We start from the raw sequence: 17,209 nt of genomic DNA on the forward strand, positions 1-17,209 counted from the left end.
TAAAGACCTTTGATTTCTTTTATCAGGAGAAACACAGCTCCAGTGGGGTCACTGTAAAGCTGAAAATTTGCAAACTTCCCACTACACTCAAAGCCAGGACTCCACCTTTTAACCTCTCTTGCATTCTGGGAGTTCTGCTGAAGGAAGAAGACAAGAATTGACAATCTAGTTTTCCTATTAACTATTAACTATTAACTCACAATGCTTTTGCTAGGTTCTGGAATTGGCATGTGGTTGCCTCACCAACACCATTTCAGTTCCCTTCTTCAGCTATTGGCTTCCCTGATCCCCATTCATTTAGGTGCTGGCTTCACTCTCAGGCCCCTCTTCACCTACAGCACAAATTCCCTCTTTCTCCCCCCTCACCTTAGAGAAGAGATTGAAGCATCCAAGGCGACTCACAATACAGTAAACTTCTGGGAGACGCTTCCCTTTTCCACTAGGCTTTCAAGACAAACACAAACACACACACACAAAAAACCAAGGAAATGTCAGAGTTATGACTACTGCAAAGATAGAGTGACTCGTCTCTTAGTTGTGCATCTCACTGGCTGGCTCAGAAACTGGCAGGCATTTGACAGTATGGTGATGATGACAACCTGGCTCAAAGCCTGGTACACCAGAAACAGGGAGGAGAAATGGGCACATCCACATGTGGTCCCAGTTTACCTAAATCAAATGACAAAGGCAGAGCAGACTGATCTACAGAGACAACTCTGAACTTTCAGGACCAGCACAGGTTTAGACAACTGTTTAATAGGTATCCAAACCTAAAGAGGATAAACCCTGTTTTCAGCTTCAGGGGTGAAACAACAGTCCATGGCCATGGTAAAGTGCTGGTGCAAGGAGAATGCAACACAGTTATGTCTGGAGAGGAGGATGGGACACAGAGAGGGACTTTGGCACTGAACAGAAGAGAGCAAAGCTGCTCTGTTGTCACTCTTTTCATTCTACACTGAAAGAGAAGAGCAGCAGCTTTCCATTTTCCAGAATGGGTGCCAGTAACACCAACCCCACAGACGGCTGCGCCACTAGGAAAAGAAAAAAACTCAGGGATAATTACCAGCAGCCTCCTACAATACCCAAATCGTCTGCTTCCATCTTCCCCCGTCAGGACAAATGAGAATGTCTCACTGCAGAAGGAGAAATCAGAATGACAAGATACCATCAGCCACATTACCAGTCCCAGACATGCAAATCCAATAAACCCCCAGTATTTCTGCATTTCCCATACACCCCTCTCAGAGTTCTGCCCAATCTTCTACCATAACAGCTCTTGTATTTAATTAGCTTGATAAAGAAATCTGTTTCTCATGAGTCAGGATACAATGTACAGTATTTACCTGGCAAATTGATCAATGGGGGCCCAGTCCTTTGCATCAGGAAAGCAAAACTGGGGAATAGCTTTCAACTGATCTTCTGCCTCACGCATGAATTTGAAGGAGCGCTCAAGCTAGCAGAATAGAGAGAAGGAATGTTTCCAATTAGTCATGTGGGGATGGAATGACTTCAAATATTTTTCCTGTGACAAATGAAGAGGTGATGACAGAGGCTAAGCTTCTGCCTGGAAGATATTAAAATTTCTGTGATTCTGGCTCACCTAATCTTTAGATATCTCAAGGTAACTCTGTGCCCCCAATTCCACCAAGCCCTGTCTCTGCATCACCTGCCTCTGCTATATTGTGCCTCTAATCTTTAACACACCTTCCAGCAAGGGGCAAGAGAACTGAAGTCTGAGGGGAGCTCTGGTCACATCCCATTTACAAACACTCTGTCACACTGGCTCTGTGTTTCTCCCATTCCTCCTTCCCCATTTTGAGCTAGACTATCACCAAAAGTCATTCCTTCCCTTTCAGAACATGTATCTTCTCCCAGCCATCAGTTCTCTTCAAAGAGGAAAGGGGGAGAAAGGGAATAGCTACATAAAAGTCATAGTCAAGGGCAGCAAAAGATCTAAATCAGCTGCTCTTTCAGGAGTAAGCAATACCATGACAATTCTCAGGCAGTGATTGAAGCCCTCCCACTGTCTTCAGTCTCCCTTAATGCTGACACAGCAGAGGGTCACTGACACAACTCGCGGTCAACTGAGAAGCTGCAGCTCCTCCAGGGATCCAAGTGCCCCACACAGCCCAAGACAGTCAGGCAAACCTTCAGTGGGAACTGCTGGGTGACCTCAGGGATGTAGGCAGCCCCAGCCTGCTTCTTGTGCAGCGACACCACGACGAAGTACTCGAAGAGCTGCCTCTCCTGGTACTCGATCAGGTCCTGCTCCAAGGTCTGGTACCGCGGGGCTTGCTTCAGCCGCGACTTCACGTGCACCAGGCGCTGGCTGTGAGCTGGAAACACACAGAAAGCCTGGCTTAGTCTGGTTCTGCACAGAGCATCAATAGTGCCTTGCAGAGACCCATGGATAAACCTGAAATCTCCTCACTGCAGTGGCTTTCTCAGTGGCTGACTAAGAGGTGGAAACCATTTGGAAACTGCATTATAAGCACTGACAGAGAAGGGCCATAATCTTATGCCATCACCCTGAAGAACTTTGGCAGCAGGATACCATGGATAGCTTTTACAGCCCAAGCTGAGATCCATGTAGGACATGATATAACAGATAAGGTCCAGCCATTCATTCATCCTAGCACTCATTTATGCACTTTTCAAAGCCAGCACAGTGAGGTGGTTGACCACCTTTGTTTAGAGGAGGCTGTGGGCAGCAATCCCCACGGTTTTACAAGACCAGCACCTGGGTCAGACCAGGGCTTTGCAGTCTGAGTAATGCTGGGAACTCCCAGCTCCAGCACACAGGCTGGGCTGTAGGCCAACAACAGAAAACATGTGAAAAGAGGTGCCAGTGAAAAATGCTGGCTCGTGCCAGTTCTTCCTGTGCCTAAAACTAATCTCTCAGTGCCATGCTTCTACAAGTTCACCCAAGACAATGGGAAAACAAGAAAAATTGCCAAGCAATGTGTAACTGCAACACACACATGAGCCATGGGACAATAAACATTCCAGCATGGAAAGTAATGAAAAGTTGCCTGCTGAGAAGAGACCAGATGAGATTCCTTGAGACTACCCCCCTGCTTAGTTTTACAGTTGCATCCAAATTAAATCTCCATGGTGTCTCCCTTATCCCTGATACAAAAGAAAGAAAGAATTTACTACAAGTAGAGACTACAGCACATTCTCACAGCTTTGTTTTTTGGGAAGGTGGGTGGCAATACAACTTTTTGATGGAAACAACCATCCCAGAGACACTATAGGAATTCCAATATATAATATATCTGCTTGGGACACAGGACTTCCTGAGAAATTGTATATACTTGTTGATCTTTTGTCTGTGCCACTCATGGACTATTCCAGACAATGTAATTTAAAGCAATATTGAGGCGCCTCTCAAATCAGAAAGTGTAACAAACCCTGGGCAGTTAAGGCCTGGAAAAGAAGGCTTAGAGTCCTTTTCCTTGTCACCTACTATGTTATTTGCTCTAGGGCTGTAAACCTTTCAGAAGTGGTTTCTGTTTCACCAGGGACTTCAAAAGGAGCAGTGTCACAGAAATCTGAGTGCTTCTGAAAAGCTTGCTCAAGATCTGCACTGCTTATATTCTAAAGATACCAGAATTTTACTGCTGTCATCATGGCAAAGTTTGTCTTCCAAGATTTTTCTTTTTCGAGGGTCAGCACTTCCAGCTCTGACATGCAGCCTTATGATTCACTGGGTCTCAGATGATGTACAGTGACTCGCATGCAGAGGTACCTGGCTGGTGTGGTTGATGTGTTACACAAAATGTACAAAGTCCCAAATACAAGAGACCTGCTAAATCATCTCACTTTCCTATTTAAAAATAGGGAAGTCAACACTTCAACAAGGCATAAAGCAGAATACAGTTGCAGTTAGAGCAAACAGCAAGTTCCAGAGCACCTGTTCATACTTATGCAGACTTGCATAGTCACTCAGACACAGGTCTGGATTTGGATATTGTCCAGAGCCCAGTGCTGTTGGATTTGAGGTGACTTCATATGATCTCCATCATCCTCTCTCTAGGGAGTTCTGATCTGCAGTTACAGAGAAACACAGGATGATGCACGTGATTCACTATGGCAACCAGCAGCAGACAAGAGTTCAAGTCTTCCTGGCCACATCTACACTGCCTTTCTCAGCTAAATCTGAACATGGTCTGTATTTTCACATTTCAGGAGGGTTGTGAATATAATTTCTGCACCATCCTGATTCAAACCCTCTCTCCTGTCTCCAGGCTAGCCTTAGAACCTGTCAGAAGGTAGGCACTGGCAGCAATTTTCAGCTTGCTCTTGCTAACATAGCAATACAGATAAAAGCGTCAATGCAGATGAAAGCAAAAGCATCAGTAGTTCTTGAGTGGGAAGCTGTGCTCACAAGAGGGAACTCAGCCTGAGCTTTCACTTCTAAAAAACCTGGAAGAGGGTGAGAATGAGCACTCCCACTCACAATGCATGGTGGCTGACACACAGCCCAACTGCTGCTCATGCCTGTCTTTTCAGCTTGGAACTGAACTGACCTGCTATCCAGACCTGATGTGCATGTGAGTCAGGAAACTTTGGAATATGAGGGAGTTTCCATCTTCCATTGTAACTCTGCCAGAATTTTAAATATGCCACACAAATTCCCAAAAAACAGCAACATCCCCAGAATGTGCAGGGGCTAATTACCAGTACAAGGTTTCAGGAGAGTATTTTGGAGACCCGTACACCAAATAATCCTACAAGAGTGAAGGAAGAAATGCAATGCTTTATCCCAACCCAGCCAGTACAGGAGAGTTTAACCAACAATAAATCACATAGTGTGACTCTGTTTTCCCAGCTAGCCAGTCTGGCTGCTGGCTTTTCTCCCATAGTAAGCATGTGGTGAGGTGTTTGGACAGCCAGTGCAATGCAACACTGCTTCTGCCAGTCTGGTCACACATTTCTGACTCTGCACTTAGAAAAATCCCACTGTATTTCCTCAGTGTCCAATATTCCTCCTGGGAAAGTCAGTCAACAAAGAGCTTTGATGGGAGCTGGAAGAGATGTTTGTTTTGGGCTCCTGTAGCCCTCTGCCCGTGGATTTTATCCTGCAGCATTGAGATCTTTGCCTTCTCACTGTGTTCCATACAGAAACAAGTTCCTTCTCCAAAGGTAGAACACAGAGGAGAGATCTTGTCTTATGAGCTCAGAGCAGAGTTTAATAGGAGCCATTTGCTCTCTCCACACATTTGCCTTACCTTTCAGCTTCTCTTCAGTGTCACTGTCTGATTCACTGTTTTCATCTGTAACTAGGAAAAAAAAAAAAAAAAGAAAGAAAGGGGAAGATGAATTAAGGAAAGCCTATTTATAGATGTGCATTTTTTATTCCTGGCATGAGAAAGCTGGGCCTGGCAACTTCAGGGGGAAGCAGTTTAGGTCCCAAGGGCCTTGTTCTTTTCAATGATGCACATAACCACAGATATTCAGCTTACCAACACTGGTATCTTCCCATTCATTCAGGAAAAAAAAAAAACACCCAAACCAGCAACAACAGCAAAATCAATTGTGCACAGCCAGAAGAGTTGCATAAAGAATAAAATGCCAGAACAGTATTTTACCCAAGTTTGTATAAGCACAATACCAAAGCAAAATACTCATTAATATGCAGTAGTTTCTGGGACATGTGGTAAAACCAAGAAAAGAAAGAAAGAAACAAACAAAATCATCAGACTAAATCAGATTCAAGGTCTATATGGTCCAATGATCTGTTTCTCTGAATGATGCTATAGGGAGGGGTATAAAAAGTCTGGGATGCTTCCCCTGAAAGTTCTATAAACCCACTCATCCACCCTGTGGCTGTCTATGCTTTATGAAATAGGATAAACAGTAACAAATAATTTGGGAAACAAATAGAGGTAGTCACCTTCTGCTGGAAATTAAAGTGTTTTGGAACAAAAATCCTGGGTTGGTAAGACAGTTTTTACAGAGATTAGATGCTTAAATGTAATTGCTCTGAAGGGTCTGAATGCCTTGGGCAAGTTGTTAATTGACAGTAGGAGGCTGAAAGTCTCAATCCTGCTATGATGGAGATGGTCCTACAGTTAGTTGCAGAAACCCTGATTCACAACTGAGGCTATTTGTTTATGGGGATGGTGAAAGAACCAGGGCTGTTCCAAAATCTCTTGTCTTCCATTGGACAGTTCACTGAAGTGACACATTCCCACAGAATATTTTGATCTCAACAAATCAGAGTTTTTGGACAGAACATTCCTCTCCACAGTTTCCAGCAAGTTCCAGAAATAAACTTCAAAAAGAGGGGACATGTTTGGGGTGACCTATAAGGTTATCATGCAAAGCATGAACTGAAAACGAAGCAAGAAAAACAGAAAACTTCCATTTTAACCAAAGTTGTTTGGGCAGAGGAACAGCCCTTATCTTACAAAAAAAAAAAAAGAGTGGAAACCCCAACTCAGCCTTAGTCTGGACTGGAAGAAGTGCTACAAAGTGTCACATAAACAACTAAGGCAGTCTAAAGTCCGTGGCAGATCCTCAGAAAGTGTTAGATATACGATGATTTGAAGCTCACTTACCTTTCCCTGAATTGCTCTCTGTAGACTGTGACAGTCTCTTGACACGTTTCTTTCCCCTCCGAGCCTCGTAAATGGCATTGATTTTCAACACTAGCTGCTCAGCAAACACACAAACAAACAAGGTTAATTTCTTCCCCAGGCAAAAAACTGAGTTAGAATTTAGAGCAAAACATTCTTTATTCCAATCTTGGCCATACTAAAACTTTTCCCTTGATGGTGCAGGAGGCACAATTCCCAGGATCTACGCTGTACTGCCTGTGGCCACACTCACTCTGGTCCAGCAGAGCCCAGGGTAACAAACCCTGATCAAAGGCCCCACCTTAATGCACTTCCACAGATGTATTGGCTACACAGAGTCTATCTCTCCATACCATGATCCATGCTCCAGGGAGCACCAGAGGGTCCCTTGGCAACCTGTCCTGGTCTGCAGGTTTGGAAGCAGAAAACTGGCTGGAGGATAACTGAAGAAATTGAGAAGGGTGGAGGCCAGTGATACTGAAATATTTTACATCAGTGGTTTCCTTTACAAATCCTGTAACCCCTGTGGTCCCAGCTGACCAAGAGAGAGAACATTGCAGTGCTGGGCAGAGCTGGGCTTAGTGGCTCATTCAGTGCCTCTGGTCTCCCTGTCCATTGCTGCAGGGCAGGGGAATTGCAGCAGAGCCATGCCTGAGCAGATCTGCTCCTTCTCAGGGTTCCAGGTAGGATATGGACACAGCATTCTGATTTATTCCATAAATAACTGAAATGTGGAATCTGAATTTATTAATTTCCACACACCTGGTGAGCTCAAGGTAAGACAGGCCCACCACCTACTTGGTCAGGCAATTCTGAACACAAATATTTAAGTGGGAGGCAGGATGCTGTGATGTGGAAGTGCAGCCTTCACCCAGATGCCCAGCTCAAGCCTCAGGTGATGCTGCCCTTGACACAGCAAACCTCAGTTCTGGGCTGGCCCTGCAAGGCTGCTCAGTGGTACTGTGGGGTAAATAAATACTTGGAATCCTCTCTTCAATTGATATAAAAGTATGTGTGAACACACTGACAGAGCTCAAGCCATGTACAGATGTGAAGACATACTGGGAAAGAAACCCTAAACATTTTCAGTCTTTGGCTTACTCCTGAAAGGCTGAGGCACACAGAGAGGGCATTCAAAAATCAGATATGCAAACATGAACACAGATCTGGCAACCTGGAAACAAAGAAGATACACAAATACATCCCTTTTTCCCCAAATGCAAACTGTGAGTTTGGAAAAAAATCACCACAGACTGTCCCTGGTTGCCTCTGCTTGTCCTGCAAAGACCAGGATAAGCAACTGTGTTTTTTATAGCTTTGTTTTTGAAACATTCAATAGATAGACTGCTGCCAAACCTCATTTGGACGAAATAAACATCCTGCCAGATCTGAAAGAAAATAAAATTAATATGGAGTAGTGTTGTATCCAAGTAAGAAATAGGAAATGTTGCTGCAGAAAATGTTCATAACTGCAGACAAGTCCTTTTGTCACCCAATTGTCATTATGTTCATTGCTCATCTACAGTCACACCTTAAATTATAAACAGCCAGTACATCAATCTGAAGGAGCAAAAAAAAACAGATTTCCAGGAGGAAACAAACACACAACACACAGACAATTTCTGACTGTCCCATCCAAGAAGCACAGAAGGAAGTATGATGGGTACATCTTCTGCAAAATGTGACCTGCTTTTTTCCCCTCTGACATACTTCAATTTCTATCCCAAAATTACAATGATTTTTTTTTTTGATTATTATGAAATCTCAGATGGAAAAAAAACTTCTTTGAAAGGACATGTTTGTGTGCCTTCTCCTTCAGGCAGAAAGGGGGTTAAACACAAGTCAAGTCAACAGCCAGGATAGCAGCTAACTTGCAGGGATGCCACACACTGGAAACTAAAGAAAACCTGGTCTCACACTCACATTTCTGCTTGGAAGAAGCCAAACAAAAAAGGCAAAGCCCTAGATTTACCTTGGGAATCTTCCTTCTCCTCTTGCCATTCTGAGCGTCTCCCAAGGAGAAGAAGGTGTCATCTGGACTGCTGGGGGTTGAGGGAGGGCTGACTTTGGATGGTGACCCAATCCCGTCCCGGCTCAGTTTCCGTATGTCTGGCAGCTTGAAACTCCGCCGCTCTGAGTTTTGCCGGAAAAACATGGGTTTGGAAAGCAACTGGAAATGGAGGAGAAGGAATGAATGACCACCAGAACCTTGTGTATCTTTACTCCATTGCTTGCACTGTCATATCAGTAAATCCAGTGGGGCAGCCACAGCACTCAGTAGTCAAAACAGCCTGAGAGTGCCCATGGATTTCTGCACATGCAAGAAACCCATCCAGCTGCCAGGCTACATCTTGGCCAGCAATTTAACCACCCCATTTTCATTCCAGAACAGAACACAAGCTCAGGAGTTGGGCAAGAAGTCCTTGCTCCAGTGTGAAAAAAAAAAAAATCTCCCAGGATTTGGGTAATCCAGAGGCTGGGATTGTAAACAGGACAAGACTAACCAACCAACCACAGGCATTTGGGATAAGGATCAGCTAGCCAGGAGGAACAGAGAAGCAGTGAGAGCAGGCAAAAAGCACTGTCAGTATGGCTGCCTTTGACAGGAGCCAGAATCAGATATTTCAAAGGGTACAATTGATGCTGTTAGACAATTACTGAGACTGCTTTCCTCCTAAACTCATTAGCAAATTTGGTGGGAGTACAACAGAAGATGTTTAAGTAGCAGAGTAAATCTCCTAAAGTCTCTGACCAAAAATAGCATCAGAGAAGTAGAAAGCTAAGCTCCAGATAAAGAGGGGCAAACCACTTCTCACCAGAAAAATGCTCAATAAGAACACTTTTTATCTTCTCCTATAGAACTTCCCAGTAGTTATGACAAGGTAAATTGCACCTTTTGTGGGAAAGTAGCTGCACTGCCAGAAGATGTATATGGCACAAAGAAGTGTGGGGGAGAGTTATCCAGCCTAGTTCTGAGCAATTCACAGCAGCACCACGACTGCAGCTCAGGCAGCACCACCATTTGCCTCCATCTACAGACATACTCAGCAGTTATTAGTCACACCAATTAATCCACTCAGTTAAGCTCAGGTGTCTGTTGATTTGGCAGAAGATGCTCAGGTCACAAAAACGTTTGCCACCTACAGACAAGTCGTGGAAAATGAGGCTGTAAGGAGTCTTTGCACTGAAGAATCTCATTCTGCACTAGGGATATGAGCTGCTACATCTATAGGAGTCCTGAAAGTGTCCAGACCCATTCCTCATCACTGCAGCCTGGCCAGGCTCTCCAGCAGGATGAATACTGCAGCTGCAAACCCATTAGCTGCCAAAAGAGCTGCAGCATTTCTTTTCTGACTGATGCAGATCAGGGCTTTTAGACACCAAAGCACAGTAGAGTAACATGACTCCTGTTCAGCTCTCCTTCTGGGAATAGTATCTCTAATGAAAGGCATCCCCGTGCAGCACTGCAGCCCCTTCCCATAGCACATGTGGGAAATCTGGGTGCATGGGTGACTGCAAATCTCTCTGAGGGAGATCAGCCTCATCCCAACACTCATACACATGGCACCTTGCTGCTCTAGGCCTAACTAGCAACAAGGAAAATGGATTGAGAACCACAGAACAATTTTCACTTTAAAGAGCTGAATTATCCAAAATCACCTCAGCTGCTGATTAAGTGGGTTGGAAAAGAGCAGCATGTCAAGGAATGCTGCACATACAACTTCTGAAAATGTTGAATAACAGCTCTAATAATAGTTGTTACTTGGAAAGCATGAGAAAACCCTTTGGCTAGGAAAGTTGTGTTTAGATCCTGCTATCCACTCTGGACCCATCTATTGCCAAGATGACTTTGGCTGTCATGCTGTCCCTGCTGTCCTAGGCTTGGATTATCTAAACAGGCACCATGAATCAAGCAAAGCAGCTTGGGAGGCTGAGAGAGAAGGACCTTGGTAAACCCTGAGCTCTCTCCAGTCAAAGTTTTACCTCTTCTTTTGGTTCCATGGACAAGGAGGAAAAAGCTGGGCTGTGGTGGGGACACCCTTCTAGCACTGGCTCTCCACCCAGGGGACTGGCACTGCCTTATTACCAGCAAATTGTCTCATGGAGAGAGCAAAAAAGGCTCCTGGGGGGTGGGGGATGTGCTGCAGGGGAACCTGGGCACCAGCATGGGCAGACTGCACAGCCCACAGACACTGAGACAGGACTACTGCAGCCCTTGATTACCCAAATACTTCCATGCCCTCTTTGAGGGGAGAAAGATCTTCCCACACCACCAGGGAAGGCAATCCTGAAGTGAAAAAAAAAGTGAAAGCAAACAAAACATTTATGTAAGGGAATGCTGGTTTGTTTTTTACCTCACTGAAGGACAGTAAATCCCCTCTTATCACAATGTACTCTGTGGCAAAAGACATAAAGGAAAAATCCCTAACATGATGAAGGTATCCACTTTTTCCACACAGGACCTGGATTTCACCCAAAAACTTTCTGGAGCAGAAGAGGTGGCCACTTGACTCACAGTACCTTTGTGGGAGTCCCAGGTACAGAAGAGGTGGGGGATGCTGGGAAGGTCAGGACACATTTCTTCCCCAAACAGCGGCTGTTGGTCTCAATGTCTTCATAAGGGTTTTCCTTTGATGGTGGATCTGCAGCAAAAAGCCAAAAACAAAAGATTCTAAGAGCAGAAAATTTCTGAGGTTTGCCATAAAAATCTGTTTAGGGATCCGCCGGTCTTCTCCCACCTCCCACATCAGACATAAAGACCTGTTCTCAAGCATTCCTGCAATTGCTTCATTCTCTCCATAGTCCTAGAAGTCCAGCTGCTTGCTGGACAGTGTCCAAACCCTGACACAGACAGATGCAGTCCTAGAAACATATCACAGATACTACAGATGAAAAAGACCCTGTGAGCCCTCACGTTCATTTTCCTGCATCCAGAAGAGCTGTGATGTTCTCATGCACATTGTAGTTCATAACTACATTTCCTTCTTTCCAGTCCTCTGCTTGGAGTTGCTCAATGAAACTGTGAGTTGAAGCCTGGCATGAAGGTCCTCTCTCTGTTTAAGTTCCACATTTAGGGGGATGACATCTGGTCATCAGCTACTTGGGGCTGAAGTGATGCCCTGCTCTCAGGCTGACTGCAGAAAGGTTTAATCCACACTCTGGACATGGATATCTATCACACAATCCATTCAAATACCAATCATGGAGACCTCAGTCTCACACTCTGTACTTTAGAAAGAGGGAAGGATTAAGCCACTCAAAGTTAGGATGCTCTTCCCCTGAAGAAAGATGGGGGGAGGGCATGTGGAACACAACACACACCTCTGAAGTAGATGTAGGTTCCTTTCTTCCCAGTAATTCTGGAGATGAGACACACAGCTAATTTGAGTTTCAAACCCCCAAAATCATATGTAATGAATTTCTTGTATCCCACTCTTCAGCAGTACTAGGGAATACAAGCCTAAGTGTGTCCACAAAGAGCGCAGCTCTGACAAAGCAGGTTGTGACATCTCCACCCAGGCATCTAAGAAACCACTGACAAAGGCTTAGCCCAAGCATCTGCACAGGCAAATGATATGTTATGAGCCTTGTCTCTTCACTGCCCTCATTTCATGCCATATCCCAGTGGAGAGCTGGGACTCAAAGCAACTGCCTTTCTCTTACTGTCACATAATGCTTGGCTGAGCGTAAGGACTGAAGCCAGGGGTGCTGCAAGCCCCTGCAGCAGGACAAGTAATGGCTGTGGGATCCCACCTGCCTGCCCAGCTGGGGCAGGAGTGCAGCTGAACTCTTCAGACAAGGACAGAAACCCAAGCCTTTCCCAGCACTGTCCTCTCCAGTAGCTGGTGACACCCTGTGCTCCAGCAGGGAATCCAAATTCACCATGGAGAAGGCAAGTGAGTGTGACACCAGCAAAGCAAAGCTGCACTAACACTTGGTCAGCAAACATTCTCCTGTCCCTGAAACTGGCTCCACTTTCTAATTTCAATGGCCTCTTTCAGTATTGAAAATATACTTCAGCTGTTATGCAACTGGGAAGACTGGAGAAAAAAAAAGAATAAACTTGGATTCTGTCACCTGTCCCATCCTCAAACTGCTAAAAAAGTCAAATTAGCTTCAGTCTAGAAGAAAGAACACCATTTCCCTCTTTTTCACAAATAAACCTTGTCATCCATTGCCCAGCTTCCATTATGCCAGGTAAGCAATGGTGAACAGGGGAAAAGAGGGTGCATGAAGGAAATTTGTGTGACTCCCTGGGAATTGGAACCATTATCCCACCAGCAGCTGAACCCCTCCAAGTCACACACGTGAGTGTTTGTATGTGTGTGCTTGCAGGTCCTGATGGGCACATGTGATTGTCTGTGGGCCAGCAGCAGTGTCCTCTGGCTGAAGGCTTGCTTCCCCCTCCACTGCTGAGGTTTTCACATTATGTTTGTCTTGTGGATTAAACTTGTCTGTGGTCTTGTGAAAAACAAAACTGCAGCTCTTTATTTTGAGTTATCCCTGTCCACCCCTTTCCTGAAGCTTCCATGGTAACACCACCAGGAATCCAGAAATCAATTAAAGATCACTGACTCCAGGCAAAGCCTTAACACGCAGCAAGAAAACAAAAAACAAACATGCTCTATTAGCTGACAATTACCTATAACTTTGTTTTCTTCTAATCTTTGCAAGTAAAAGCTGGAGGGGAGAGGAACTTCAGGCTGATATTTGAGTTCCCTGCACACTTGGGACATGGGGGTGTGCTTGTGTTTGAATAGATGGATTTGCCTTCACAGCCACTCTGTAATGCTATCCATGTTATTCCAGCTGACAAGGTGACCCTTACTCAGTGGTTTCTGAGACCTCCCATCATGCCCCAACACAAAAACCCTACAGCAGCTGCTTAGACACTCCCTGTTCCTTTGGCCCCCCAAGTGAAAAGAAAAAAAGCAAACACAAGGCCCTTAGCTCCACAAATGAGGCCGACAGCTTCAAAAATGTCAGAAAGGATGGATTAGAATTCCCTTGTCTGCCATCAGCCCCAAAGGAACATGATTCCTTTAAGAGTCCTTTCTCATTAAGTATGATCAGATTTTATTCATATCAAAAGAATAATGCCTGGCCTGCTCCTGAGAAAGTGCAGCTCCTCCTATGCTGAACAACACAGAGCACCTCTGTAGGATTACAGCAGCATGGCACTGAGGCAGCTATTCCCTTCCTAATCTGCTGACCTCTGCCAAGAGATTTATGCAGAACCAGCCTACAGCTACTAAAACTTATTAAGGCATTTTCAAGGTGGACACTTCTATGTTCCATCAAAGGCCACCTAGCTCAAAAGATTAAAAAACACTATATAAATGGAGAGGGTTGCAGGAAATAGTCTTCAAAATGGTATTGATCTGACACTGAAGCTAGAGGACTAAATAAAACTCAATTTCAAAGAATGTGGGACCCAGTTTCTTAATTGTAATGGTACCTGGAGCCATACACAATCGTGTTCCTGAGCTGTGGAACTGAGTTCAAGGCTATGTTTTCAGACAGTTCACATTATCTCAGCAGTGACAAAATCACCACAATGGGCAGATCAGAGCTGTGAGAAGTAATCCACAGGACAAAAGGAAGGCAGAGAAGATATGCCAGCAAAAAATAAAAGCTGCCTCCCATATGCCTCAGGTTTATCTTTGAAGCTGATGAGCTTTGAAGTACCTCGTCCATTTTTTCTTATTACTTCCCAATAATACGTGCCAAATGTGTCCTGGTTTACATTTGGATAATAAACACACTTTATTCAGCACCTCTGCCTGTTGACCATGAGCCCCTGCTACTCAGGACTAGCAGCCAGCTCCCTCCCCTGCACAGGGTTCCTACCCAGGATGTCTTCATAGACGTTCTCCTCAGATAAAGTGCGTGTGAGGGCCAGCTTTGTCTGCGCGTACCAATCCACGCGGCCGTGCTCGGATGACGACTGCAGCAAGTCTTCAAACTCATACGATTTCCTGCACCACGGAGACGGGGAGGAGGAGCAGAGAGAAGAGTGAGGCAGTTAACCAGCATTTATAACCAAGTTACAGCTAATTCACTTCTCCAATGCGCAACACAGCTGGCAAAATAAATTACCGAGAAGGTTTCGCTGCCTCATCCCATATAAAGCACGAAAATGCAATACTGAGATTGGCTGTTTTTATCAGCAAATAAAGGCATTTGGGGGTGCCATAGATAATCTGGGTTGTTATGGTAATAGCACACTGTGAAGATGCAAGTGTGAAATGGCACATCCTGGAACACTGCACAGAACCTTAGGACATGAGAGCTCCCATTTACAGCACAGATCTCACCCACGAAAAGTGCAAGAGGGCCCCAAAATCAGCTCTCTGATCAGCAGAGAAAACCAAAACTTGCTTGCAGAATGGTAAGAAGGGTAAAACTGTGCCCTTCATGAGAAAATCTAGCAAGTTTTGATTTCCTTTCTGCAACAGAGCCAAAAACCTTTAAGTGACAATTTATCCGTATATTTTATATTCCCCACCCCAAAAAAATGTGACAATCTGACAATCACGTGGGAGGGGATAAAAGGCAAGCAAACACTCCAGAAGAATACATACACATCAGATTCACTGAGGTTTACTATGGACAGTGAAAATGCTCCAGTAGTGACTAGAGATTATCATTCCAAACACTGTTCCAGACCAGCTGTGGTCATTTTGTAATTAAGCAGAGTTTCTCCTAAGAAAACCAAAACAAAACCTCAAATGCCTCAATTTTGGGCTTGAAGGTTAAGCCATGTAATACAGTGACCTTAAATCTGCCATGACTTATCCCTCCAAAGTCACCCTGTGGAGTAGTGCTGGCCACTCCTACATTCTTGGAGACATGACTGAGTGCTGATTATGCTAGAGATTCTGAGCAAAAAGGGAAGATTTGTCTCTCTCAGAGAGAGATGGGAAGGTGGGACTCTACCATGAAGACCCAACAGCTTCATGAAAAACAGCCCCAATACCTGTGGTCAGCGTTGTTCTTGTGCTTCCCGCTCCAGAGCCTCCTGCTGACAGCTGATGGCGGAGGAGAGGAGGGCAGAGGAGGGGGAGGAATGGATGGCAGAGGGGGTAAGTTTCTTTTATTCCTAACTGCGGGCACCCAGTCCTCTTCCCCCTCATGTTTGAAAGTCCGCCGAGGCTTGGGCAGTGGGTTGATGAAGGGCTTCTTCTCTGGCACTCCCGGCTCTGTGTACACATTCTCCACCGTGCAGTGCTTGGATTTCACATGAGACGTTCTAATCTCTTCTAGAGTCCCAAAAATTGGCTCACTGATTTCAGAGTCCACGCCAAGAAGCCTTTTGTTGAGCTCAGCCCCACATACGCCCTCATGGCCCTCGGGAGCAGTGTGCCCTTGTGCAGCCTTCTCCTGCAAGCACTGTGGGGAATAGTAAGTACCAGGCAACTGCGGCTGCAGCTCTGCTGAGCCATCCTTCAAAGCCTGCTCTAGCTTCTTGACCTGACTAAGCACTGAAAGGTTCTCCTTCTGGATGTCCCACTTCCCACCTTTCACTTCCTTGCATTTTCCAGGGCTGAACTCCATTTCATCATCCTTCTGCGCTTCCCCTTTTCGCTCTGCTGCTTGCCCTGTGCCTTTCTGAGTTCCTGCCTTCCGCTCATTCTCTTTGCCTGCCCCTTTGCACTCCAGTTCCCAGCTCTGAAGTCTCTTGGTCTCTGCTTTCCGAGTTACCACTGCTTCCCCACTCATCTTCTCAGTTACACAAGGCATCCTGTGCTGTTCTTTAACTCCTGGCTCCTCCTCTCTGCGAGGAGCAGACTGCGTTTCCTTTTTCCCTTCCCATTCTGAAATTTTGTCCTTGATGCTGAAGGACTTATTTCTCAAGCCAATTTTTCCAGGTGACTGTATACTCTGAGTGCCTCCTATCTGTCTCCTGATGATTTTATTGTTTTCTTTGACATTCAGATCCACAGACGGGTCACTGATGATCATTTTAGGACTAAGCATGTTCTGCTGAAAGCAGTCAAGCCTTGGATCCAGCATCAAGTTCTCCAAGGCTCCCAGCGGGTTCTTCACCACAGAAGAAACTGGTTCAGCTTCAGGTGTTAAACCCAGGGCAACAGAGGAACCTTCAGAACATTTCTCACTCAAAAATCCACACAAAGCTTTTTCTAATTCCTTCACAGCTGCTGTATTGTTTTTATCTGCAACCTTGATCCTGCATACAAAGGCAAAAAGGAAAGAAACATTCACTGCCATTGCTCATCCTTGGTTTAGTTCATCAGCTCCTCAAACTTTACGCATAAAGCTGATGGCAGAGGATGCTCAAACCAAGCACTTGACATAGGCTTAGAGGGGACAATGCTCAGGGAAAGATCCTTCTAGCCAGAATATACTGCTCTTCTCTCGTTAAAACCAAGATAAGGCTGGAAACTGAGTCTTTTTCTGTGGAAGAAGTAGGCTGCAGGTAAGAGAGGTATTTTTTGTACATCAGACATGCTGATACCAATGAGAGCTTCACCAATGTGTGTGTGTGTGTGTGTGTGTGCGTGCAGAAGTGCAGCAGAGTTTTGGACACCATCAGGCATTAAGCAAACAAATGCAAAATGGACCACCTGCAAACAACAGCAAAATGACTGCTGTTACACAGA

The 17,209-nt window shown here is 45.1% G+C and overlaps 1 protein-coding gene across 2 annotated transcripts in view; it reads right to left on the bottom strand.

The window, feature by feature from the left end:
• LOC110482627 (DENN domain-containing protein 2A) overlaps positions 1 to 17,209 on the bottom strand; it is a 56,873-nt gene that overhangs the window by 16,057 nt on the left and 23,607 nt on the right. For both annotated transcript variants that reach the window (XM_021552024.2, XM_085568190.1), the window contains exons 3-12: positions 15,565 to 16,776; positions 14,436 to 14,563; positions 11,106 to 11,227; positions 8,557 to 8,754; positions 6,567 to 6,660; positions 5,235 to 5,285; positions 2,149 to 2,336; positions 1,344 to 1,453; positions 1,064 to 1,133; positions 367 to 444 (exon numbers count right to left, since the gene is read on the bottom strand). In XM_021552024.2, the coding sequence (XP_021407699.2) occupies positions 367 to 444; positions 1,064 to 1,133; positions 1,344 to 1,453; positions 2,149 to 2,336; positions 5,235 to 5,285; positions 6,567 to 6,660; positions 8,557 to 8,754; positions 11,106 to 11,227; positions 14,436 to 14,563; positions 15,565 to 16,776 (2,251 nt within the window). The remainder of the gene's footprint in view (positions 1 to 366; positions 445 to 1,063; positions 1,134 to 1,343; positions 1,454 to 2,148; positions 2,337 to 5,234; positions 5,286 to 6,566; positions 6,661 to 8,556; positions 8,755 to 11,105; positions 11,228 to 14,435; positions 14,564 to 15,564; positions 16,777 to 17,209) is intronic.

The sequence above is a fragment of the Lonchura striata genome, chromosome 1A, assembly GCF_050655825.1.
Source record: "Lonchura striata isolate lonStrDom1 chromosome 1A, ASM5065582v1, whole genome shotgun sequence".
Classification (NCBI taxonomy): domain Eukaryota; kingdom Metazoa; phylum Chordata; class Aves; order Passeriformes; family Estrildidae; genus Lonchura; species Lonchura striata.